This window comes from Lithobates pipiens, unplaced genomic scaffold (assembly GCF_037356315.1).
Source record: "Lithobates pipiens isolate NorthernLeopardFrog02 unplaced genomic scaffold, aLitPip1_a1.2 Scaffold_19, whole genome shotgun sequence".
Taxonomy (NCBI): domain Eukaryota; kingdom Metazoa; phylum Chordata; class Amphibia; order Anura; family Ranidae; genus Lithobates; species Lithobates pipiens.
In genome coordinates this window covers 421,492,659-421,519,632 of record NW_027507764.1, presented here as the reverse complement: position 1 = coordinate 421,519,632, position 26,974 = coordinate 421,492,659, and the positions used below count along the sequence as shown (strand labels likewise).

Genomic DNA, 26,974 nt, shown 5'->3' with positions numbered 1-26,974 from the left:
AAAGGCTGTGAATACAAATGTGCATGTGATTTTTTTTTTATATAAACTTGCAAGGATTTCAAACAAACTTTTTTTCATGTTGTCATTATGGGGTATGGTTTGTAGAATTTTGCAGAAAATAATGAATTTAATCCATTTTGGAATAAGGCTGTAATATAACAAAATGTGGAAAAACTGAAGTGCTGTGAATACTTTCCGGATGCACTGTATACTTTAAAGATTGACATTACACTAGATTCATCTATAGCTAAAGTAGAAATGCTTTTTAATACATTTTACAGCTGTTAAGGCCTGTGGGGGGGAATCACATACATTTTATTCTGATTAAACTAAAGTAATCCAACGTCAACATTTTCTATATGTATCTCTTTATTTAAAAATTAAATATCTGAATGAGAGTGAATAGAGTAAGTAAGTGAAAACAGACTTCAGCCTAAAAATGCTACCAGTTGAAGGCACTGTTTGATTTCCATACTTCTGGAGCTAAATTCATAATATTCATTTAGTCTGATTTAAACTAGCCAAAGGGGTGAACACTGGGGCCCATGTGGGGAATACTGAGTTTACCCATATTTAGCCCATATAAACTAGAATTTTAAACAAAGAAACGAAAAACTAGTAGAAAAAAAAAATTAAATCTTGATTTCAAGAATATCCACTGACCTTAGTGGAAACAAGTGTCAAAATTAGACACACTCATAAATCCCATGCACTGGATATATAGTTCCAGTGATGTGTTTAAGCCAAAATTATGTGGTTTTGGCAGTGTGGCATTAATATGTACCCAATGCCTACAGACAGCCATATTGTGACAATGCAATCACTATAAATTAGCATAAGTGACTTCTTTAGCTAAGCAATGGTTTTATGACTTGTATACATTAAAGAAAAATTGGGCTTATGAAATAAGGAAAAGAGCAATGTACAAAGTACAGTAATCCATAACAATCAATCACCTTTCATTGTTCTATTACCAATAAAACGCAATATAAAAGACATTTGGCTGGGTCCACTGTTTCTGTACTTTGTAAACCACGTCTTTACAAACTATGCCCAAATGGACAACAGTGTGCACAGGGAGAGTTAAATTGCCTAGAAAAGAAAAACAGATTTCCTCCCACATCATAGTAATGAATTCAACTAAATAAAATTGTCAAGTATAAATTATGATGCAAAATAAGATCATTAAAAAAAAACTAAGAAAAAAACAAAACAAAAAACAACCTACAGCAGAATACATTCTGCATTCATTTTCTTCTGATGCTAGATTGAGCAATGAAGCTACATTGATTTGTATAGAATCACACATCAGTCAGTATCAGAGATGAATGTATTGTTGATGAAAATTATAATGGGCAGTTGCTTTCTCAGAACACTGCTTTATAACATGTAGCACAAGAAAACGTGCTTAAGATGCACTCTAACATAGAGCACAGAAGATTCTCAACACCAAGCTGTACGACTCAATGCATTTCCTCCACAGTGGAAAAGTGCAATTGGTTAAAATCCTGTGGCTTTATAGTAAAGCTGTCACTGAAGCAAAAGGATCACCAAAATGTCCTGGCTTTACAACGTATACCGGTGGAATGAAACCATTTGTAGTGTTAATCCATGTGTGTCATGGCTAGTGCCAGTTGAGGTTAAGATTCATTTCACACAGTTTTTACATCCAGGCTTAAGCCAGTCTCTTGGGTTCCTCCAAGATAGCAGGGCACATAAAAGTTCTTTCTTTGTAAGAAATACATTGGCACATTTCTTTTTTGACACAGTGAAGGTTAACACCTGACATGGCACCTTAATGAAATGTCCTTCACGATAAATGTCAGACCTGAAGGTAAAGAGATGACAAAGTCCACTTGTGAGTTTAAAGTAAAATGTTCTTGGAGGAGAGAAGTGCTGGAAATTTCAGCTTGTGGTCCACGCGTCATTTCTCCTCTCAACAGTTATTCACAATAGAGAGTCTACGTAAAAAAGACAAATACCAGCAAGTTGCTCCAATGAGAACATTGGTGTTAAAGTATACATGCACCTTCACAAAGTGTAGATAGCCATTTTGAGAACTGAGGTAATGGCAATTAAACAGGTTCCCAATTAGGATACATATTAACCACAGTAAAGCCTCAAGAACAGCACCCCTCATTGAAGGTGAATGAGGCTCCACACATCCAAAGATTAGCAAACTAACTACTCCTCACGATAGTGTAAGGCAGGTGTGCCGTTCCCCACTCTGCTGATAAGAGGGTAGTACTGTGTCAGTTCACAATATGACAGTCTCCACTAGGTGCAGGTAACAATGCAATCATTTGTATATATGTCCAATAGCAGCTGTGGCTCTGTGAGCTCCTCCACTGTCCCAGAGAAAGGCATGTAGCCTGTGCTAGGAGCTTTGGATTAAACGTCTGTAATGGGGCATAACTTCATGCTCTGGTAGGTGAAGAGCAAACTCCAAGGCAACCAGGATAGGAAATTCAAATGCCATCAACTCACGTCTGTTCAAACGAAACTTCTCTTCCAGTTTCTAAGAAGGAGAAAATCAGACAGTCGTTATGGTATGGTAAAGACATGACATAATAATGTATTGGATTTAGAATAGACAAAAAAAAAAGTAGCAGTGTATTTAGGTGAGGATATACATCAGAATCCTGTGGCGGCTATCATATTTCACCCTGATTCATCAAGCTGGAATAACAACTTTAAGGTTCCTCAGCAAGATGCCCCATGCTTCGAGAATGTTAATCTATGTTCATGGCTCCAGGACTCCACTAAGGACTGAGAAGGTAAAATTTAGGCAAGCATTTTGGTCATGAGTATTTGTCACATCAATGACCTCTGGTCATAAAAGGGCAAGGTACACTTAAGTGCACATAAAGCAAGCTAAAGTTGTCTCCCATCTATATTATTGTAGGGCATTTTCGTATATATTTAGTGCTCGTTAGCACACACACTGAATCGATTTAGCCAAGCAGGGACGATTGGTATTTGGGAACCCAGGAATACAGAATTGTCCCATGAGGGTGGAGAGAGTTCTCAGCTCTGTATAAACTTAGATTTGAGCTGACACAGGGCTTTGTTTGTTGCTTCCAGTGGATGAGTTAACGGAAGCCAAGTATAAGCTAATGAGGAAGAGGTGCTTTTTTTTAACCTATAGCTTTATTCTGCATGGACAGATCTCAGGTTCATTTTAAAAGGAGAAGTATAGCCAAATCTATAGCCAAAGTTCATTCTGCACTCCCATGACCCATTTTCAGCCAACAGCGTACTTTAGCCATGTAAATACTCACACGATTGCCATAACATTATGACCACCCACCATAACCCACCCAGGCATGGACTCTAATAGACCTCTGAAGGTATGCTGTAGTATCTGACACCAAGTTATCAGTAGCAGATCGTTTAATTCCCATAGGTTGTGAGGCAGGGCCTCCATAAATTAGACTTGCTTTTCCAGCACATCTCACAGATGCTTAATTGGATTGGAGAATTTGGAGGCCAAGTTAACACATCAAACTTGCTGTTGTGTTCCTCAAACCATTACTGAATTCATCAGACCAGACCACCTTCTTCAATTGCTCCGTGGTCCAGTTCTGATGCTCATGTGCCCAATGTAGGAGCTTTTGGCTGTGGACACGGGTCAGTTTAGGCACCCTGTCCACTGCAGCTCAGAGCGACGTGTTTGCTTGCTGTCTAATGTATCCCCCCCGAATTTCAGATGCCATTGTACTGAGATAACTAATGTTATTCACTTAACCTGTCAGTAGTCAAAGTTATGGCTGATCTGTGTTTGTGGGTGAAAATGATGTATTCATCCTCACTTTTGCTCCTAGAACAAGCACAAATAATAAGGGTAGAGCTTTCCTATCAGGGAAACAAACCGCTATGAAATCTGACTGAAGTGATAATTCTTCCCTACTCTTTAAAATGGAAATGTTTTCTGTGAATTTTTCCCACTTCTTGCAAGCTACACTTCCAGATCATTTACATTTGTATGCTCCTTTGATTGTAGATGGTGGTTCTACAGAATATCACTTGGCAAATAGTAAATAAAGAATTCTTAGAAATCATAACTACCTTGTATTTCTGTGTAGAATGAAAGGAAAGAAGAAAGCTTTCGAGGACCCCCCCCCCCCCTTTCTCATTAGACTATGGCAGGAGGCAGTTTCAAGCCCCCCCCCCCCACAAGCCTGCAGCATGCGGGGACCCCCCTATTTAAGGTATAGTGGCTTGAGAAGAGGTCATGTGACCTCTGGGGAAGGTCAGATGACCTTCTTTAGAAAGTTCCAGAACCCTGAATTTGCCTATTTAAGGAAGGTTCTGTGACAGCGGGCTCATTCATCTCAGAAGACACAGCTGTGGTGCTCCCCACCCTGTTTTACTGTATGTCGCAGCCTTTATCGTGTGGTGGTATCACCTTTGAATTAAGGGGGGCAGCTGAAGAAATCAAATTTATTTGGCCTGAGTTTTTAGTGACTAGGTCAATGTATGTTTTAAATATAAAAGTTGCATTTTGCATAAGGGAATTTTAAGTTTACAAAGATTTCTGTTACAACTTGAGTCGTGGTGGCTAAGCTGTTTTGAGTAATGTTATTCTTGAGATGTTCAATTTATTAAACCAATAATAAAGAGCTGTGACCAATTATTTTATCCAAGCCTAGTGTCGGGTGTATTCTTTTATGGTTATATACCGTCCTGTCTGTTGGCCCATATATTGGTATGTTATCGCTTCAAGTGGTGTTACCTAAATCATTGTATTCTGGTGGCTCTGCAGCAATAAGGCACATGTACTTACATCAATGAGGTGTTTGACTTCATGTTTTCGGAGATCGCTCCCAATTTTGGCTGCTAACAGGATGCAGGCTCCAGCACAAAGCTTTCTGTTTTGTTTGTTCAACTTCCCCTTCAACGCAAGCTTCTCAAAATATACAAATGCCATGGCCACAGTAGGCTCTTCATAGCCACAATCCTCCTGCGCCAGCTTGCGAATATCCCGCTTCAGGCTACAAACATGATAGAAAAGCATATTGCTCATGGACTGCTACTGAAATGTCAACGTGGATGAATCTGCAGTGGTTTAAACTACTGATCTTTCTAGGAGAGTTACTATAGGAATTTCAGCTTAGGGCTAAATAAGAGCATAAGATTAAAAGATTTCATACTGACTATTCTGAAAAACCATTCTGAAGAAGGATCACAAACGTGGCATGGCATGAAAACGATGCCACAAGGCATTTCAATGTGAAACAGGAATGTAATAATCCAACTGTCCGAACAGTTACATGTGCACATTTGTCCCATATATACGGTCATCCTATGCCCCCTTTTACTGAATGTGAATCATCCAAGGGTCAATGCAGACACTGCACACCTTCAGATAGGTCATATAATTTGATTGCATGATGACTGCACTATGTGCCATCCAAGGGTCAGCTTCAACACAAACCTAGCTGATCTCTCTGACCTAGGCATAAATGTGTAGGGGGGCTACTAATGGTACACTAAGGGTATTTGACTGAACAACATCTTAAAAAGTCAAACTTTTAAAAAATCTTTTCACCACTCAACAGGCACTGCTCATAAATTGATCTAAGCATCATAGGATTTTACATATATACATGTATGTAAATAATGACAATTTGTATACAGTTTCCAAATGCCCCAGTTAATATTTCTATGACTTCAAAGTAGTAAGAGCTCAAAAACGTAAGCCTCGTACACACGGTACTATTGTTGGATCTGATTTTTGTCCTAAGGGCGTGTGCCAGGATCTTGTCTTGCATACTAACGGTACACAATTGTCATGCAATAAACACGAATGTAGTGACGTACTACAAGGAATTTCAGCTCTTGAATGCCACCCTTTGGGCCCCTTCTGCTAATTTCGTGTTAGATGAGCAATGATTCCGAGCATGCGTGTTTGTACTTTTGACTTTTATGTAACGGATTTGTGTACTGACCATACGAAAATCTGACGTCAAACCATTGTCCGCTGAAAATTTACTAGCCTACCATCCAACATTTGTTGGCCAATATCGTACTGTGTGTACGAGGCTTTAGACGCTGACCTTAATTTTTTTTATTTTTATTTTTTTTAGCACTGGCTACATAGATACACCTATAAATACTTTTTTTTTTTTTAAGCCATTAATTTTTCATTACTTTGGCCAGTCCTGGGTTCTGTGTTGGGCAATCAAAGAAAATACTTTTCACCAAAACCATACAGAGTTCTATGAGGCCGCGTACACACGCGGGGACTGTTCGCTCAACTTTGTCCGCTGAACAGTGTTTCGGCGGACAGTCCGCTCGTGTGTGGGCTTCAGCGGACAGTTTCAGCGGACAGTCTGACGAACAAAGTTTTTCGGAAATTCCAAAAAAACTGTCCGCTGAAACTTGGTTTGAGCGGACAGTCCGCCCATGTGTAGGCTTGTTCGTCAAACTAAGTCTCGCGCATGCTCAGAAAGAATTTACACGCCGAAGGTTGCATTGCAGTGTATAGGACGTAATTTTCTAGTCCCGTCGTACGTGCCGTTCACGTCATCGCGCACGGTTTCAGCGGACTGTTCGTTCGTCGTGTGTGGGCAAGTCCGTCCATGCTAATTTTGAGCGGACTGTCCGCTGAAACTGTTTGACGAACAAAGTTGAGCGAACAGTCCCCGCGTGTGTACGCGGCCTGACATTATTCCGGAAGCAAACTACCGCATAGATCCCTCTGTATTAACGTCACTTGCATCTTTATAGCATGTAATTATGTATGTAATGAAAGACCAATGTCACCTACTTGTATGCCTAGGGGGAACAATGTATTGTGGTTAGAGAGATTTGCCAGTTCCACTGACTGCAATTGGCAGTATAGCAAGTACTCTTATTAATACAAAGATCCAAATATATACTGTACTGGAACATATTACTAGGACAAAGCCTGCAGTGTGTGGCCAGAACGTAACCGATACACAACTGTCACAGTCCATGCTTCATTTTTAATATGTATTTAATAAAATAAATATTGTGGGGAAAAACTATTTGCAAAGCTTTACATAAGAATCTTAACTTTCAGTCAAGTGACAATTTTTATTAAATTTCACATTCAAAAAATTAGGAATCCTTATGTTGGAGTTATTTTTGCTAATGTGTCATTGGTGGATTCTTGCATAGGAGGAAAATGTAACATACCTTCTTATTTTGCTAAGAGTAAGCTTGATATAAGGAAATTTCTCTTTGAAAGTCTCATTCATATCTCTCTTGAGGTCAGATGGTTTCACATACTCTATTATAGTGGTCTGAAATGTAAAGAAGATGCTTAGGTTAATCTATCTCTAGAAGCTCCCACAATGGGTTAATAGCCTGCATCAACGAGCTTTAGAACGCTTCAAATGGGTTTTGCATTCCCAAAGAAGTCTACAAGAGTGTAAAACCCAGCTGAAGCATATCCAATGCAAGTCAAAAGGATGCTACCTGCAGGTCAAATGCACCTGTCAATGACATTCTAAATGATCTCAGAAGTGTCTCAAACAGTTGTGAAACTGAGGTTATCGACACAAGCCCAAAGCCCGTCAACAAATGCCCTAAAGATGATCACAGCTTGATACACCCAGTTTTGGCTAAGATGGGCATACATCCCCATGTTTATGGGCATCAGCAGACCTCCACAGCACATTTGTGATCAACCCATTTCAGTTTGCTTTCATGGGGTGATCACAAGTTCTTCAAGTAGACCTGTCATAAAAGAAATGTGTGAGCTGCCACTGCACTGAAAAATGCTGGTAGCCTGGCTTCACAAACTATGAAAAAGCATACGGCACATGAGACAGAATTCCTGATCTCTAAACTTGTTAGCGACTCAACGTTATGCCAAGCAACTAGTATTTTCAGGAAAGGTCTCCAATGGCAGCCCCTAAACTCTAAACCAGGGATCTCCTAACTACGGCCCTCCACGTCTCATGAGGCATTGTAAAACTCTGACATTCACAGAAATGTGACTAGGCATGATGAAAATTGTAGTTCCTGAACAACTGGAGGACCATAGTTTAGAGACCCCTGCTTTAAACCATCAGTTTCCTTTTAATACAATTCTCAAATATACTACGATGCATGTCCAGCTTCAGGTGTTTGCTAGCTGCAAGGAAGTATTTCAACAGGAAATGGAGGCATATGGGGGTTGATTTACTAAGCCTGAAGTGTGCAAAATCTGGTGCAGCTCTGCATGCTAGCCAATTAACTTTTAACTTCAGCTTTTTCAATTAAGCTTTGACAAAAAAACTGGAAGCCGATTGGTTTATATGCAGAGCTGCACCAGATTTTGCACTCTCGTGTTTTAGTAAATAACCCCCATGGAGTCTGCCATTGTTGACCTCCCTTTTTGAGAATGCTAGTTTTATGGCTGTCTTGCTGATCCAAAGACTTCAATAGAAGGCTTCATGAGACCGGATACCAGCATTTTCCACAGAGCTTAGCAATGGGTTTTCTCTTTTAGTGTAGGTTTTCTATAAAGAGAGGCAGTCACAACTGGGCTCTTACAATATTGCAAATATTCCGTTTATCAAACCTACTACAATGCCCCATGGTGATAATAGGAACCCCCATTTCCAAAATAGCTTACAGAAACTTCTAGTGCACACTTCTACCCTTAAGATTTGAATTGGGGGTTATGGTTCTGTCTCCCTAACATTTTTCAGTGACTAAAATTAGTTTGACATGGCAACAACCATATTCTGTCTTGACCCTACAAAGTATTACCCACAAATTATTTCTAGCCTGCAGTTGTACAGCAGTGTGTGACATTAAGTACAACATAAGTATCAATTATATTCTTAATATAACAGCAAACAGAGCAGATAAGACTTAAGACTTACCATATAAGAAGGGAATATTAGAACCCGCTTGTGCTTGCCACATGGCCACTGAGGATCATCCAGGAGATTTGGATCGTATTCTGTAAAGTCTCCTATGTCACTTCCTAATTCAAATATAGGAAACAATAACATTATCTTACTAGTTATGTGAATTTTTAAAGTACACCTGTCCTAGATAAAATAATAGGCAGCCACTATTGGCCCCCTTCACTAAATTATACTTTTTATGGCTTCTATTCTTCTGAACAACAAACTAGGAACAAGCACAAATATGAAAGTCTTCATGAGGAGAGGTCAACAATGGCATCCTACACATATCTCACAAGACAAATTTGCTTTGAAAACACAACTGTAGCTAAGTAATAAATTAATACTGTGAAGAAAAAAAGGTAGGAGCAGTAATTAATAAATCCCTATATATTAAAATTACCTGTGCTCCCTAAGCCCTTGTACACGGTCGGAGATTCCGACGGAATGTGTCCTATCGGACCACTTTGTCGGATAATCCAACTGGGTGTGGTCTCCATTTGACTGTTTCCATCAGAGTATCCGACGGACCAAGTTTTCCAACTTGTCCGTAAAATTTTCCGACAAAATGCTCCGATCGGACAAACTCCGATCATGTGTAGCCTACTCCGACAGACAAAGTGCCACGCATGCTCAGATCAAATTCCTAGACCAAAGCTATTGGCTACTAGCCTGAATGTAGTCCCGTCGTAACGAAATAACGTCATCACGTTATGTACAATTGGATTTTCTGACAACTTTGTCCGACCGTGTGTATGAAACACCATGCGATTTCGGACAAAATCCGTCGGACAAAATCCAACGGATTTGGTTGTCAGAATGTCCAACCGTGTGTACAAGGGCTTACAGTTTCCTGGTTCTCTGCAGATGGAACTGAAGTAGTATATGGTGACCACTTGGGGAAGCACTGATACACAGTCACCTTGCCCTTTATGGCAAGATAACGGTGGGGTTGATTTACCAAAACTGGAGGGTGCAAAATCTGGTGCAGCTCTGCATAGAAACCAATCAGCTTCCAGATTTTTTTTTTTTGTCAAAGCCTAATTGAACGAGCATGAGTTAGAAGCTGATTGGCTAGCATGCAGAGCTGCACCAGATTTTGCAGAAAGAAAGAAAATAGACAACTATCCCAACTCAAAACATGCGGCATCCCAAAAGCAACTTTTACTTTGCACCTGATCTTCATCTGTACTCACTCCTCCTATATTTAGGACTTCTGACAAACCTCTCCCCTTCTCTAAGCTTCCCTTCTACACACAGTTTGTACTTTTCAACCCTTGAAATACATCCTAAAGCTGATGTTAGAAGTTGATTGGCTACTATCCACAGCTGCACCAGATTCTGCACTCTCATTTTAGTAAATAAACCCCAGTGTCTCTATAAAGATTTTAGTACAATATTGGAATTGTACGAGCAAAGCTTTAGTAAAAAAAACTTTTTTTTTCTCCTATAGCTGCAGTCACACCACTTCTATAATTAACCACGTCATACAGGCTACTGTTTGGTGTAGAAATCTTTGCAGAATGCTTGGTCCTCTTCCTACTGCTGACATTCCAACACATTAGGGGAAGCTTCGGGTCTTTGGGCTGAACTGCATTCAAGAAGGTCTGATGGGGAAATCGACCCCCTCATATTTATTAGGAAAAGCCCATGTATTATTTAGACTGAATGTAACAGAATTTCTAATGGGTTATAGTGAGTCTCTACCTACCACCTCCAGCCTCCTTCCACGTGCTGAACCTGATCACAGCTAAAATAAAGTTCTCTACTGAAAATGTGGTCCTACTGGGAGATTTTAATTTGGTCCCGGACTCTGGGTTGGACAGACTTATGGCTACTGGCATCACCTTCCAAGGTTTGGTGACTTGGGCTGACACGTATGGCCTGAATGATATCCGGCAGTGGAAACACCCCCGAACTCGTGCCTTTACTTTTCACGTCGCACAGAACTTTCTCCCGCATTGGCTCAGTCCTGCGCAGAGTTCACGATATTGTAATTTTGCCCCCGGGGTATTTTGGATCCCACTCCGCTCTTTCTGACCCTGGATCTATCTGTCATCCCCCTTGGACAGACTGTGGAGGCCCTCCAGGTTTTGGGTCTTGGATGCGGATGTAGAGTCGAAATTTAGGGGCGAGATGGAAACGTATGGGAGGGTCAACGCTGGCTCTGCCTCTGCATCCTCCGTATGGGATGCTTTCAAGGCATATGCCAAGGGACAGTACCAGACCATCATAGCTGAGATCTGAAGGGGGTGTAGAGCAGAACTTACCAGCCTAGAGGCGGAGGTGGCTAGACAGGAGGCTCTTTATCTCAGATCCTAAGACCCCCACCATTACGCCTGCCTACAATTCCTGTCCAAAGAGATTCTGCTTTTAAAAAACGACCTTGACGCAAAAGAATTACTCCATCAGACCCAACGAATATTTGAGCAAGGGGCCTGCTGGCTTGGCTTTCCAGGGAGCAGTCGGGCGGAATGACCATAGGTCAGATCCTTGCCCCTGACTCTGGCGCAGATTAACCAATGCTTCGCCTCCTACTACCAAACGCTCTATAGCTCCCCGAGCAGTCTATGAACATCACAAACTGACAGCTTACTTAGATGACATGGATATCCCGGTTCTCACCTCGTCCTATGCCGATAAACTAGATGCACCTATTAAAGTTGAGGAGATTCAGACAGCACTAAAAACGATACAGACAGGCAAGACCCCTGGCCCAGACGGCATACTGGTTGAATTCTATAAGATGTATGCAGAAGACTAAGCTCCAATCTTTACTGCCTAAATCCCTAGAAGTGGCAATACTTCCTGACACCATGCATGACACAGTGATAGTGGTCATTCCCAAACCAGGGAAGGACCCTGTTCTGTTCTCTTCTTATCGCCCTATTTCCCTCCTTAATGTAGACACTAAAATACTTGCTCGATGCAGAGAAGGCTTTTGACTCGGTTGAGTGGGGCTACTTGTGGGCGGTCCTGTCCAGATTCGGGTTTGGGCCCAGATTCCTGTCCTGGCTGCGGTATGCTGTATGCCCACCCTCAAGCTCATATCCGTACCAATGGGAACCTCTTGGAGGTCTTCACCCTGAGGAGGGGGACACGTCAGGGGTGCCCACTCTCCCTGGCATTGTTTGCCTTGGCACTGGAACCGCTTGCCATTCTCCTCAGAGCTGATCCAACGATTAGGGGCATACAAGTAGCTACAGTGGAAGAGAAGATATCCCTGTATGCTGATGACTCACTCCTTTATCTGGCTGACACTTCCTCCTCCCTACATTTGGCATTGGCCGTTTTTGACCAATTTGGTGGATACTCTGGTATCCGTATAAACTGGAACAAAACGGTCCTGTTCCCACTTCACCCATCATTGCCTCGCATAGAAACACATACACCTCTAAGTTGGGTGGACGAATTCACCTACCTGAGTGTAAGGGTGGGTGATGTAGTGGCTGGCTACCTCAAACAGAATTGTATACCCGGTATTGACACAGCTCCTTCAGCTGTGCACAACATGGTGGAATCTCCCTTTGAATCTGGTCGGTTGAGGTAACCTCCTTAAAATGATCTACCTCCTGAAATGTTTGTATTTTTTTAGGCATACCCGACCCTTATTCAAGTCCTTTTTCCGTTGCCTGGAAAGTGTTGTGATCTTCATTTGGGCTGGCAAGCCCCCGCGGGTTACAAAACATATACTTTACCTTCCGCTGTCTGGCGGTGGACCGGCACTTCCCAATTTCCTACTATATTATTGGGCGGCGGTACTGGTCACTGTGAGGTGGTGGTTTTCTCAGCCCCAGCAGAACCCCGCAGTTACATTGGAGGCGGCTCTCCTAGGCTCATATGCAGCATCGTCTAGTTTGGTGTACCGGGGCAGTGGGGCTCACTCCTCTGTGACGGGCCTCATGAAAACCATGATCCAGAAGTGGCGGTGCTCCAGAGCAGCAGTCCTGAAACCATCTTGCATCTCCCTGCATACCCCGTTATGGGCAATCCTTTGCTTCCCCACCTATATAAAATTCCTGACCCTGCGGTGTGGGCTACAAGAGGAATTATTATCCTCAGGCAGGTGATGCCAAGGGGCACAATTGCCTTGTTTCAGGAGCTACGGACCCATCGCCTTCCAGGATTCTTTCAATTCAGAAACTGGCAGCTGAGGCATGCTCTTAGAGCCCAGTTCCCTACTCGGGTGACGCTAGAACCTGATTCGATTGAGCGTCTCCTGATCTCTGGGGTACTGGAGAAACCCTTGTCCTCTCTGTACCTATATTTAACAGTAACACATGACATTAAATTCACAAGATCACTGCACAGATGGAGAGTGGACATTCCCTCTCTGGGAGATGAGGAATAGGAAGACTGTATTACATTGTTTATTCCCTCCATAACTGTGGCCAAAGACAGATTCATCCAGTTGAAGTTTCTGCACAGAGCATATCACACTCCACAGAGGCTAGTTAGCATTTATCCCAGTCTTAGCCCAAGGTGTACTAGATGTGCCCTTGAACCTTCTTCCATATGGTCTGGTCCTGTCTCAAGCTCCGTCCATACTGGCATGCTGTGGCAGACATGTTGGGGGATATCTGGGGGATAGACATACCTCTGGATCCCCTGATCTTGCTACTGAGCCATTTAGAAGACATTGAGGGGGGCCGTTATGTCAAATTGTGCCTTACTTACTCCCTATTTTACGCCAGAAGGGAAATCTTGCTAAGATGGAAGCTGAAGGAGGCTCCTACCAAAGAAGTGTGGCAAAAGACAATCAATAGTGTGTTGCCACTCTACCGGATAACATAAAAGAGTAGAAATTGCCCGGGAAGTTTGATAAGGTTTGCTCGAACGGGATCGACGCCTGTGGTTGAGCCTCGCTCCTTAATGTCACCCCATCTCCGGGCAAGGACAGAGGTTTCCTGACCCCCCCCTCCACTTCTCTCCCCTCCCCAGGGAGATCTTGGCTCATACAACTTTCTCTCCATGCTTCCCAAGCTCTGTCCCCCTGTCTATTCCCTTCCCCCCCGCCTACCTGTCGCCCCCCCCACCCTCGGTATCATGCACCAGTTATAGATAGGGTAGGGAAGGAATACTTGCTCCTATCAGTTCCATACCCCTAACTGTTGTTTTTCACATACTGGTATGATATGTATTGTATGTTTATACTACTCTGTACAACAATGGTGACACTGTGGCTAAATTGCTATTTGGATCTGTAATGCCATGTCAGAATTTTTTATTTTGCTGACCCTGAACTGTTTGTACTGTCTTGTTTGTCTAATAAAACCTCTTCTGTTAAAGAAAAAAAAAATGCACAGGCTTTTCTCAATAGTCCCCTTTGGACCATATTGCATGCAGTTCAGCCCAAAGACCCAAAGCTATTGACCCCCGCCATGCTGGAAGCTGTGACTAAGAAGAGGACTGGGCACCTGAAGCAGCGGCGTGTACAATGTTGGACATATTCATTACAAGTTTTGTGACTGCAACTATAAGACTAGCCATATATTACACACTTTCTTGTACAATTTTCCTTTAGATTTACCAAAACCATATAATATGAGGTCAAACCCAAACACTTTCAGCTTGTATGTAACAAAGGCCCTTGCACTACATAGTTGAAGGTGAATCTAAAAGAAATGAATAAGAAAATTGTATAATGTATGATCAGCTTTAGGAAAAAATATATGTTTTAACTAACCTGGTTAGCTTTAGTTGTGACCAGTTCAGTTGTCATATAGCATAGCAGATTATCACTTTGAGACTACAATATTTAGTATGGACGGGCTTACAGGAAGAGAAAAAACTATTTGATCCCTTGCTGATTTTGTATGTTTGCCCACGGACAAAGAAATGATCAGTCTATAATTTTAATGGTAGGTTTATTTTAACAGTGAGAGACAGAACAACAACAAAAATACCCATAAAAATGCATTTCCAAAAAGTTTTAAATTGATTTGCATTTTAATGAGTAAAATAAGTATTTGATTCCCTATCAATCAGCAATATTTATGGCTTCCAGGTGTCTTTTATACAGGTAACAAGCTGAGATTAGCAGCACTCTAACCATTTGCTGGCCATCCGCCGGGCACCTGTGACCGCTCCAGAGACAGAACGGAGGCGTGTCAATGTAAACAGACAGGGGAGGAGGAGACAGATCTGCTGTTCATACTGGTTATGAACAGCCATCAGTCTCCTCCTCCGGGCATTCACATCCCCCCAGTTAGAAACGCTGTATAAAAGTCAATGGTCACGAAAAAGTGTCAAAAGTGTACAATCTGTCCACCGCAATGTTGCAGTCGTGATAAAATTTGCCGCCATTGTTAGAAAAAAAAAATAAAAAAAATAAACATGCCATAAATCTATTCCCCATTTTGTAGACGCTATAATTTTTGTGCAAACCAATCAATATATGCTTATTGCAATTTTGTTTTACCTAAAATATGTGGAATATACACAGGTCTAAAACTCATGAAGAAACTTGTTTTTTTCCGTATCGCAAAAAATGGCCTTATCATTAAGGGGGCAAATCCTTCCAGGACAAACGTGGTTAAAGGGAGTGCTCCTAATCTCAGTTTGTTATCTGTATAAAGACACCTGTCCACAGAAGCAAACAGATTCCAATCTCTCCACCATGGCCAAGACCAAAGAGTTGTCCAAGAATGTCAGGGACAGACAAGATTGTAGACCTACACAAGGCTGAAATGGCAAACAAGACCACTGCCAAGCAACTTAGTGAGAGGGTGACAACAGTTGGTGTGACTATTCGCAAATGGAAGAAACACAGAATAACTGACAATCTCCCTCTGTCTGGGGCTCCATGCAAGATCTCACCTTGTAGAGTTTCAATGATCATAAGAACAGTGAGGAATCAGCCCAAAACTACACAGGAAAATGTTGTCAATGATCTTAAGGCAGCTGAGACCATAGTCACCAAGAAAACATTTGGTAACACACTACGCTGTGAAGGACTGAAATTCTACAGTGCCCACAAGGTCCCCCTGCTATACAAAGCACATGTACAGGCCCTCCTGAAGTTTGCTAATGAACATCTGAATGATTCAGAGGAGAACTGGGTGAAAGTGTTGTGGTCAGATGAGACCAAAATAAAGCTCCTTGGCATCAACTCAACTCGTCATGTTTGGAAGAGGAAGAATGCTGCCTATGACTCCAAGAACACTATGCCCACTATCAAACCTGGAGGAGGAAACATTATACTTTGGGGGTGTTTTTCTGCCAATGGGACAGGACAACTTCACCGCATCAAAGTGAAGATAAACGGGGCCATGTACCTTAAATCTTGGGTGAGAACCTGCTTCCTTCAGCCTAGAGCTGCACGATTCTGGCTAAAATGAGAATCACAATTTTTTTGCTTAGAAGATAGATCGCGATTTTCTCACGATTCTCCCGTCGTAACATCATCTTTCACATTAAAACAAAAATAAATTGGGCTAACTTTACTGTTTTTTTTTTTTTTATTCATTGACGTGGATTTTTTCCCTAAAAATTTTGTTTCAAAGACCGCTGGGCAAATACAATGTGACATAAAATATTGCAGCAATTGACATTTTATTCTCTAGGGTCTCTGCTAATATATATATATATATATATATATATATATATAATGTTTGGGGGTTCCAAGTAATTTTCTAGCAAAAAATATTGATTTTAACTTAAGAAATAAGTGTCTTTAAGTGGTTAAACTTCCTGCATTTACAGGTTGTTTAAAAACTTGGCAGACTGCCTGGATTTTTTTTTAACAGTTTATCCCTTTGATCTAAGGAGGAAGAGTTAGTTACAATGTTTCATGTTAAAAACTTGGCAGACTGCCTGGATGTTTTCTTTTGACAGCTGAGTGAGCAGATAAGTCTCTCCACTTGTTATATGAAAGAATGGGCAAACGCTGCAATAGAGATCGTCAGGGGGTTGAATCGAGAGCAAGCTTTAACGATTAATTGCACAACTCTACCTCAGCCAGAGCATTGAAAATGGGTCGCGGATGGGTATACCAGCCAGACAATGACCCAAAACACATGGCCAAGGCAACAAAGGAGTGGCTCAAGAAGAAGCACATTATGGTCCTGGAGTGGCCTACCCAGTTTCCAGACCTTAATCCCATAGAAAATATGTGGAGGGAGCTGAAGGTCTGAGTTACCAAATGTCAGCCTTGAAACCTTAATGACTGGGAGAGGATCTGAAATGAGGAGTGGGACAAAATCCCTCCCTAGATGTGTGCAAACCTGGTGGCCAACTACAAGAAACGTCTGACCTCTGTGATTGCCAACAAGGGTTTTCTATCAAGTACTAAGTCTTGTTTTGGGCAGGGGTCAAATTATTTATTTTACTCATTAAAACGTAAATTAATGTATAACTTTTTTGAAATGTGTTTTTCAGGATTTGTGTATTGTTATTCTGTATCTCACTGTTAAAATAAACCTACCATTAAAATTATAGACAGAGAATTTTTTTGTCAGTGGGCAAACATACAAAATCAGCAGGGGATCAAATACCTTTTTTCCCTCACTGTAGATTAACTAGCACCCATCCAGGGGCGGACTGACCATTTGGCCACTCGGGCACTGCCCGAGGGCCCCGGGCCACTGGGTGGCTCCATCAGGGTTGCCAGCCTCAGTAAAACAAGGGACAGTATGTAAAAATCTGTGTTTTTTTTTTTTTTTACATCTGTCTCTGAAATGTCCCTTATCGACATCCTTTTGGTCTAAAAATCCCAAGATAATAGCTGCCCCACCTCTCCAGTAGCTTCTCAGCCAATAGAAACATGTCTGTGTATACTGTGTGTGTGTGTGTGTGTATACTGTGTGGCCACATAATCTCTGATTGCCTGGGGGCCCCATAATCTCCTATTGCCCGGGGGCCCCATGAGTTGTCAGTCCGCCCCTGCACCCATCCCAAATACCTTAAAGTGGAAGTAAACTCCCCTATTGTTTTCAGCCAAGGAAGCTGCCATCTTTGCCTCTGTTTAATCTTCAACTGCTATAGTGCTGCACATGTGATTCGTTATGACACCAGCCATTGGATGGTTTGATAGTTTGGCTGAGAGCACAGCCAATGTGCAGTTAGCATTCCCGGCATGCCTTTTTTTTTTGACTGTTTAATCGATGGGTTTACTTCCACTTTAAGACATTCATACGTAAAATATATTTTAGTGCAGTGACCATTTCTTTTTCTCTTTTGCCATGTTCTTTGGCGCCCAAAAACTTACCAGGCTTTTATAAATTCATATTAAATGTTTATCAGCAACTTCTTTACTAGAGTTATCAGGCAGCAACCTACAGAGCTTTTCATAACAAATAGTGCAAGAAGCAGACAGATGAAATCCGCTTGTACTAACCAGGTAATACTGAACAGATGGCATTTGATCTCTTATTGGTTTTCCGTGGCTACTGCACTTTCCACCAGAGTATTAAATACAGCCCACAGTGCATCACTAAGGACAAGGTATATAACTTACACATGCATGGAAACTGAAACTGTATCCTCCACCTCATTCACATAAAACACCACAGCCATGTGAGCAACATCTGTAAAATAATAATGTCACCTGTATCGATGCTCCCCTGTACACTGTTGGCTCTTCCAAGGGTCAGGTTTCGGTGACTTGCATTACGAAACTGAGAGAAGGAGCAAGTGGAGTCTATTGTATTTCTGCGTCCTCCCAAGGCATTGGTGGGGTACAAAAACTGTGTATATGATACAGTCTAGAGAAGAGAAAAGATTGCCAGTAGCTGATCAGTGGACATAAAACATTCAGCAGAGTTGCTGTAATTTCTTCCACCAGCCCCGACACATTCATTGTCTTCCAGATCAGTCATGCCTTGCTACTATAAGGGCACACAACTGGCTCCTAGCACAGTAGAAAATGGCCTTCTGTGAATTACGGAGAATCTCCAACCAATTGTTACTTATCAAGCTCCTTACAATATATTATAATAATTGGTTAGAGTGCATGCCAAAGCAACTGGAATGAATGGGCAAGATGAAAATGGCATCACACCGGGTAATGACCACCTATCAAATGTAGCTATCCAAGTAATCATTTTATTACACTAGATACTATTTTACAGTGGCAGCAGAAAGTAGGTATAATAAGAAGAGAAGTAGGCATTAAAATGAAGCAATGAGTTTAACACATCCTAGACAATCAGAATGATCCTTTATGAGGAATAAGACCTACAATATCAGTCCATATTTTTGTTTTTGCACAATTTTCTTTAATAAAAACAAAGAAACACGTTCTTTGTGCAATTTCTAAAATAGATATACTGCAGACATGTTTGCGTACTGCTGATTGTTTAAAGCATGTGTAGCACTGTGGTCCTAAATCTGGTCACACATTACAACCTGTTTAATTGCCTTTATATGTACTTCCAAAGAAATTTCTACACAGACAGTACAATCAGATTGCAGTCTATATGGCCAGTTTGATGCTAGTGGGATGCAACTGATTGGGCTAAAAAAAATCTTCCCATAGCAAACATTCTCTGACAGCTGCAGCCTGAATATGACGGCCCACACTGGGGGAAACCAGACAGTTAAACAGGTCGGTAAAAATGGGTGACTTAGCATGAAAAACTGTAATGGTCAAACCCTGCAGAATACTGACCAATGCTCCAGCACTTGGATAACCTCAGGAACAAGTGTCATGCACTTTAGATTATGTATGACATCTCTAATTTCAATACAGAGTAACAAAAATTAACTTTCTGAAAACTGTCATCTGTGCGCCCCCCTTTCATAATTTCTGAGCTAACATAAAGAGTTCAGTGCCATCATTGTAACACCTTTATATTTTGCATACACAACTCTTGTAACTTACTTAGACTTTCTTAAAGTGGTTCTAAGGGCTCAAGGTTTTTTTTTTTACCCCAATAGACTCTGCATTAAAGTAAAAAACCTTCTGGGTACAACTCTTCCCCACCCCACATTTGCCCCAAATACTTGCTTGAGCTCCATCTCGATCCAGCGATATGCATAGGAGCAGTGTCTATCCGGGGCTTCTCTCTCCTCATTGGTTCACACAGTAGCGGGAGCCAGTGGCTCCCGCTGCTGTCCATCACAATCAGTGAGCCAATGAGGAGAGAGCAGGAAGCGGGGTGGATGGACACACAGAGCGCGACTTGGGAGTGAGCCTGCCCACTGTCACCATAGCAGGTGGTTTGCTACTAGGAGCACTCGGATGGGGGGGGGGGGAGCCAGGACCGCCAGCGAGGGACCCAAAAAGAGGAGAATCAGGGCTTCTCTGTGCATAACCATTGCACAGAACAGACGAGAATTACTTTTTTTTTCTCCCCACTTTCCTTTAGAATAACTTTAAGCTGAGCTAGTCCACATGGCAACACTGTATGCTACTTACTAGGCGGCAATGGAACAGGTTTTCTGCAATGCCAGCTGTACACTTACTTTTATTTTATGCCTCATATGCCCTCTATACCTGGCACATCAAACCTAAATGACAACACAAGTTATGTACTGTAACTCCCTGCTTTCTAGGGCCACTGTGAGGGTTTCAATATTTGTTTATTGTTTTCAGACCTGAGCATCTGTACCATTATATTTTTTACATTTACTTTTTCTCCATGCTAGATCGTGTTATTCACATCTGTTTATGATCTTAGGTCCATTTCTATTAATATTTTAAAAAGCAGCATTTAAAATGCAAAAACAATATTAATATTTTAACTACTCAGCCTTTCAGCGCTTAGTAAATGCAGTTCTTTTGTTGTATAAAAAAATATTTAAATGCAATTTTTAAACAATAGCAATTACGTGCTAATTGCACTGAAAGGAGCATATTTGGTATCAATGTGAACTGTATACATAAAATAATTTAGTATTCTATATAACCAGTAGGGATTATTTTTATACCAGTGTAATGGTGGTTGTACACAGGGTGGAAAACACACTACACAGTGACAGGTGATGTCTAACCACTATCTAATTGTCTTACAAGCAGTGCTTACATTCTCACCTTCCCATCAGCACCAAGTTCAACACCTTCAAGGCCAAGTATCATTTCACGTGTATTCATGCCACCGGAAGAATGGCGCTGCCTTGTTCCTTCCAGTTTTGTGTCCCTGTGTGTGACATAAATACAAAAACATTTGACACTGTAGAACTGCATTTAATCGTAATTTACACAATGATTGTCACTACACATCTGAATCAGACTCTTTAATATGTCACGAAGATTACATTTTCAAGACAGAGTGATGTTAGGCCTGTGTCATTTTGGTGCAGAACTGGTGGCCTTAATGCTATAGCTGGAAAAAAAAATCCAGATAAAGAAAAGAAACAAGTATTTTGTTTAAGTTTCACATGAAACAGAAAAAAAAATATATATATATTTTATATATATATATATACATGGTTTCCTGGCCTGGGGTGTGCTATGGAAGCTTGGTGAGTAGAATCAAAAGTGTGTATCCCATCAGAAATAGTAACAGGAATAGTATCCTTGGTGGTCAGACAGATTGAGCCTCCTGTAGGATAGTCATACCCGTGACCTCCCCAGAAAAACTGTGAACTCTAAAGAATCACCATTTACTTTGATTGATGAATATTAAAGGGAAAGTAGAACATGTTATTAGTGAGCACACATTCTTGGGAATTCTTGCAGCTTTAATTTTAAGTAATTTTTAAGTGACTTTCCTGTTTATTTGCTCAATCTTCTTTTTTTCCCTGTATTGAGTATGGAGTCAGCAGTAGTTCAGTGCGTTTACTGTCATTGACCAAACAGGATTTGTATTGTATTAATCAGTCGGCAGACATCTACACTTTCATAGTAAAGTATAACCACTGTGTTGCACTGCAAAGCAAAACTTGCAGATGTAAAAATTTGGCTGCCCCCATACACACATAATTGCATAGCTCCAAGGTTTTTAAAGGAATAACACACATTGGAAAGCATATTTAAATCAAGCTAATCTCTTTTATATGTTTCTCTAAACAAAAAGGGAAAAACATAATACATTCCTAGTTACATGGGTGTTATGTGACGTGACTACTCATTGCAGTACTGCATGAAAAATGTAACACTGGATAAGACCTGGCCATGCTCTCAGTGCAAGCCACATTTTGTCCAAAGCAGATTGACCATTTCCTCCTTACCAGCTTTCTTCAGAAAACAGATCAATCCTTAATAATACCCAACCCTTTAGAATTAGAATATGAAACCAAATATATCATATTGAGGCGATTCAGTTCTCATTGTGCGCTATACAAATAGTTCATTCATTCATATCTCCCGACCTCCTCCATTTTGGTGATACATCCATATTCTCAGAACTTGCAAATAAGTGGATTGACTAGGCCAAAGGATGTACATGATTGAGTGTACCTGGTTGAGATTTTAGAGATCAGGATAGTGCAAAATTGTAAAATAATTGAGACATCTATAAGAAATTCTCAAAGGTATCGGTTACAAAGCAGAACACTTTTTGCTTAGGCTCTGATGGAAGCAGCCATTGCCCAAATCATGCCACATCCACCTTTTCAACACAGAGGAACCGTTAAAATAACTTTCCGGTCTCAGGGAACCCCTACTAAAAATTATTATATTTACAACTCGTAAAACATTAGTGTGATGGTCAGTGGGAAAAATGCTCCTTACATTTGTGGTCATTGTGAAGAATGACCCCCTTACAGAGGGCTAAAAAGATCAATGGTGTCAGTGGGAACTTATTTGAGAGGCAGAAATTGCTCATTGGTCCTGAAACTCCCAGTAACCTCTGGAGGAGCCCTAGTTGAAAAACCCTGAGTTAGAGGGATTAAAAAAAAAAAAGCAAGAAAAAATAATAGTGGAAGGAGTTGTAAAGGCAGAAGGTTTTTTTTATTAATGCATTCTATGCATTAAGATAAAAATCCTTCTGTGTGCAGAAGCCCCCCTTGGCCTACTAACACTTACCTAAGGGCCCTCTCTTTCCAGCGATATCCACGAGTGTCTCGGTCATTCAAGATACTCCTTCCTGATTGGCTGAGACAGCTGTAGTGCCACTGGCTCCCACTGCTGTCAAAGTCAGCTAGCCAATCAGGGGAGAAAGGGGGAGGGGCCGGGTTGGGCTCCGTGTCTCAATGGACACAGGTGATGATGTCACATGTTCAGTGACGCAACGCATCAGGGAGGAGCCAGGTGACATCACTACCGGTCGTGGCAGAGTCCAGAAGTACCTTACTGAGCTGTACTGAGTATTCTGAACTGTAAGTTACTACTTGTTTTTTAATAAATTGAAATTAATTACTGCACTTTGGAGCCCCTCTTTATTGCATATCTGCACTGCATTTGATGAGCTTGAAATCCACCCTGGTATCGGCATTGCTGTGGATATTTGTGGGAGTCGATCGATCACTGAGTATCCAGTGTATATCCATACCAAGGCCTGATCTGACCTGTAGGGGTCTTTTTATGAGGTGAGAGGCTGGGGCAAACGAGTGGCGCAGCACAGATGGTGATATCAATTGGATGAAGTGGATTTTTTTGGGTTGCTCTGCACATGCACTTTTTCCTCTATGAACTGTCAGATTTTTTTCTTTTTATATTGGACTTTTATTGCACTACTAGCACTGTGGAGCATTTTTTTTTTTGCACTTTATTCCTATTTTTGCACTTTATTAGACATTTTCTGCAATATGAATGATTATTACTGTTACCTATGTTGAAGATTGGTTGCACTTTATTATCCAGTATATAGCATTAGAACGGCCTTGGAAGTGCTGTCTTTTTAGCGTCTTCATTGCACATATTAACATTGATCACGTTTTATATATTTTTTTGAGCTAGTGCCACATACCTTTGTATTCATTTGTTATTTTGTGTGAGAACACCTTTTTATTTTGGCAGCTTCTCCTTTAATTTATTTTAGTTAGTTAAGGTTTGTACATTAGTTACCTTCCTTTTCAATGGACACAGGGAGCTATGACTTAGCTTGGGTGCCACCATAGCAAACTGCTTGTTGTGGGGGCACTGAACAGGAGGGAGGGTCAGGATCACAAGAGGGACCCAAGAAGAGGAGGATCCAGGCTGCTCTGTGCAAATCCATCAAACAGAGCAGGTAAGCATAGCAAACAAGCCTTTACAAGCACTTTAAAGTGTTACTAAACCCACAACAGCAAAATCAGTCTGTATATGCAGTAAATCATGCTTGTTATGCTCACTGTGGAACCTAAGTGGTTAATCCTGCGCATGGTGTAAAAAGACTGTTTAACCCTGTCTTCTCTGATCCTCCCCTTCATCCACACTCCCCAATCCATCCTGGGAGGTACTCTGCACATGCTCAGTTTGGTGTGTATGGCTAGAAAGTTGTTTTTTTGGGAAGGTGCATGTGATCAGCACGGGGCCAATCACAGACAAGACAGAGGTTAGGGATCATGCAGCCTCACAGGACTGTCAGAGGAGAATTAAACTTCCTCCTACAAGCTTTAACCAGTGCTCAGCCAGACACTGATAAAAGTCACAAGACTGCTATATACTGCTGGTGAGAAAAATTATTTAGCAGTTTAGAGTTACTAAAATAATTGCATTTCCATGTACTGTGAGATACTCTTATAATATACGAGACAGCGTATTACAATTTTTCATCACATAGGTGTCAGTGAAGTATGAATGCGATGATAACTGGGCTCTGGGTTTATGAACGTATTCTGATTCACAAGAGTAGTCGCCGTCGTTAATCTTGCAGTGATGGAGCATCTGACTAACAAAACACTGCCTTTGAAGGAAGCAGGCTCTGTATAAATTCATATGACCTTGAATATGCTGCCATAGATCTCATTACTTTTATGTTTAGGAATGTGTGCCTTCAAAATTCTCTCTAATAGCATTTGTTAACCATACACAAGAAAAAATATTATTTCTTCACATATTCAGACAGCCAGGCAAAAACCTAAAAACACACAGCAGCAGGCTTGCCAGACACTCGCTGTTAAAGTTATAACATCCAGCAAACAGTTATGAATAATTAAGGCACTATTATTAAATATTTAGTGAACTGAACAAAACAGATCATTTTGCTCCAGCTTGCTAAAAAGAACAATACAGAAAAAGATTGGGTACTACACAACTGGAGATGATCAAAATGCCACGGCACCTTGCCTCCAATCATTACACACCTACAAACTTCCAGCAAGTCATTGCTCATAACATGGACAATTCCCTCCTCGCGTCATAAGCCTCAGGCTGAGGAAAATCAAAAACCTAAATCGGGCCAAAACAGTCAGGAAGAGTTAACACTTCTGTGAGGCTTTTATATCAGTCTGTAACCACATTGGGGAGATCTGACCCCACTTCCTGTCCCTGTGATGCCCACACAAGAATTGGGGTGGCATGCATTAATCACAGGAAAACTATAAAATCAGAGGTTCTAGCCCTCATCGCCAGTGTCAATTGTGTTAACCAGTGTTAACTTCATCAACAAAAATGTTTTAGTCTAAGACTTCATCAGCCGCATTTTTACAGTGACGAAAGCAAAACGAAAAGTACAGTACATTCCACTGACGAAAATCAAATCTGCTTTCGTTAAAGCGGAGTTCCACCCAAAAATGGAACTTCCGCTTTTCTGGTTCCTCCCCCCCTCCAGTGACACATTTGGCACCTTACAGGGGGGAGGGGAGAGCAGATACCTGTCTAATACAGGTAGTTTGCTCCCACTTCCAGGCATATATACCCGAGCCACCAATGGGCATCTACGCCACCCCCCCCCCCCACTGTCTTCTGGGGTATACACGGGTTCCAGAACACAGTAGGGACCAGTGGGATAGCGCAGCGCAAGTCGCACATGTGCACTAGGGAACCAGGAAGTGAAGCTGCAAGGCTTCACTTCCTGATTCCCTTACTGAGGATGGCGGCGGAAGCACCCGACAGCCGAGGGATAGATCACTTTAAGTGCTGACATCGCGGGCGCCCTGGACAGGTAAGTGTCCTTATTTTAAAAGTCAGCAGCTGCAGTATTTGTAGCCGCTGACTTTAAAAAATAAATCAATAAATTGGTGGAACTCCGCTTTAACGAATGAAAACTGGACAAAATGGGAGTCAGGGACATTTACTCTCGTGAACCCACTTCCGTTTTTGCACAGAGCTCCGCCTGCTTCCGCAATCTCCTCCCAGCAAGTAATCGCACCGTGACGACTGCCAGAAACCTGAGAGCGAGAGAGCAGCACTGTGTATTACAGGCCAGCCAGGCTGAGGCCTCCTGAGTCCCGACTCACAAGACGACTGCACCGACAGGCGTCCAGAGCAGACTGAGTGTGTACAGTTGTGTATTACAATTACAGCAGAGCAGGCCTGAGGCCTCCCCCTCAGACCACCATCCATCCAGACTGTGTACAGTTGTGTATTACAATTACAGCAGAGCAGGCCTGAGGCCTCCCCTCAGACCACCGTCCATCCAGACTGTGTACAGTTTTGTACTAGAGACATCAGGACAGAGTGTGGGGTGCCTCTGCATGTGTTGAGCTGAGAAAACCTCCAATGAGTGCTGATGGATTCCAAAAATAGCAGAGCTTAAAAAAAACAAAGAAAGACCGGTTTGGCTAGATAAAGGTGAACATATACAGTATAATTAGTCAGCACCTACAGTTAAAGGATATTTTAAGCATGCTATGTGGATGATGACGAAGTAACTTCAAAAGACAACCAATGAAATGTGACCATCCGGAATGAGACTTTCTATACTTTAAGGAAAGTTTTGGTGCAATGAAAGCCTAAGTCCAGCAAAACAGCTAAATACAGTAGAAATGCATATACAGTATGTGAACTATTTTCACTGCTAAATTATCTTTTTTCTTAAAATAACATATTATACTTTTCCTCCCCCCTGCCAAGTGCCCCCATAGCAAGCTGGTAACTATGGGGTACTTGTGTGTGCTCACTCCCGAGCTTCACTGGGTGTGTCCATAAGACACACAGAACAAGGCTCAGCCCTGTCCTCTCTCCTTCCTCACTGGCTGTGATTGACAGCAGTGTGAGCCAAAGGCCAATGAGTAGGCAGAAAGCTGAGACAACAGCTGCTCTTGTGTACACTGCAGAATTGGGATAAGGCTCAGGTAAGTATTGGGGGTGGCGTGGGGGGGGGGGGGGGGGCTGGAAGGAGAGCTGCATATTGAAG

General features: G+C 41.7%; 1 protein-coding gene across 2 annotated transcripts in view; it reads right to left on the bottom strand.

The window, feature by feature from the left end:
* Positions 1–351: 351 nt before the first annotated feature.
* The window catches only part of CABLES1 (Cdk5 and Abl enzyme substrate 1), a 170,979-nt gene continuing 144,356 nt past the window's right edge, over positions 352–26,974 (bottom strand). For both annotated transcript variants that reach the window (XM_077492570.1, XM_077492569.1), the window contains exons 5-10: positions 20,845–20,950; positions 18,418–18,574; positions 8,844–8,947; positions 7,165–7,271; positions 4,787–4,994; positions 352–2,518 (exon numbers count right to left, since the gene is read on the bottom strand). In XM_077492570.1, the coding sequence (XP_077348696.1) occupies positions 2,378–2,518; positions 4,787–4,994; positions 7,165–7,271; positions 8,844–8,947; positions 18,418–18,574; positions 20,845–20,950 (823 nt within the window). In that variant the 3' untranslated portion in view covers positions 352–2,377. The remainder of the gene's footprint in view (positions 2,519–4,786; positions 4,995–7,164; positions 7,272–8,843; positions 8,948–18,417; positions 18,575–20,844; positions 20,951–26,974) is intronic.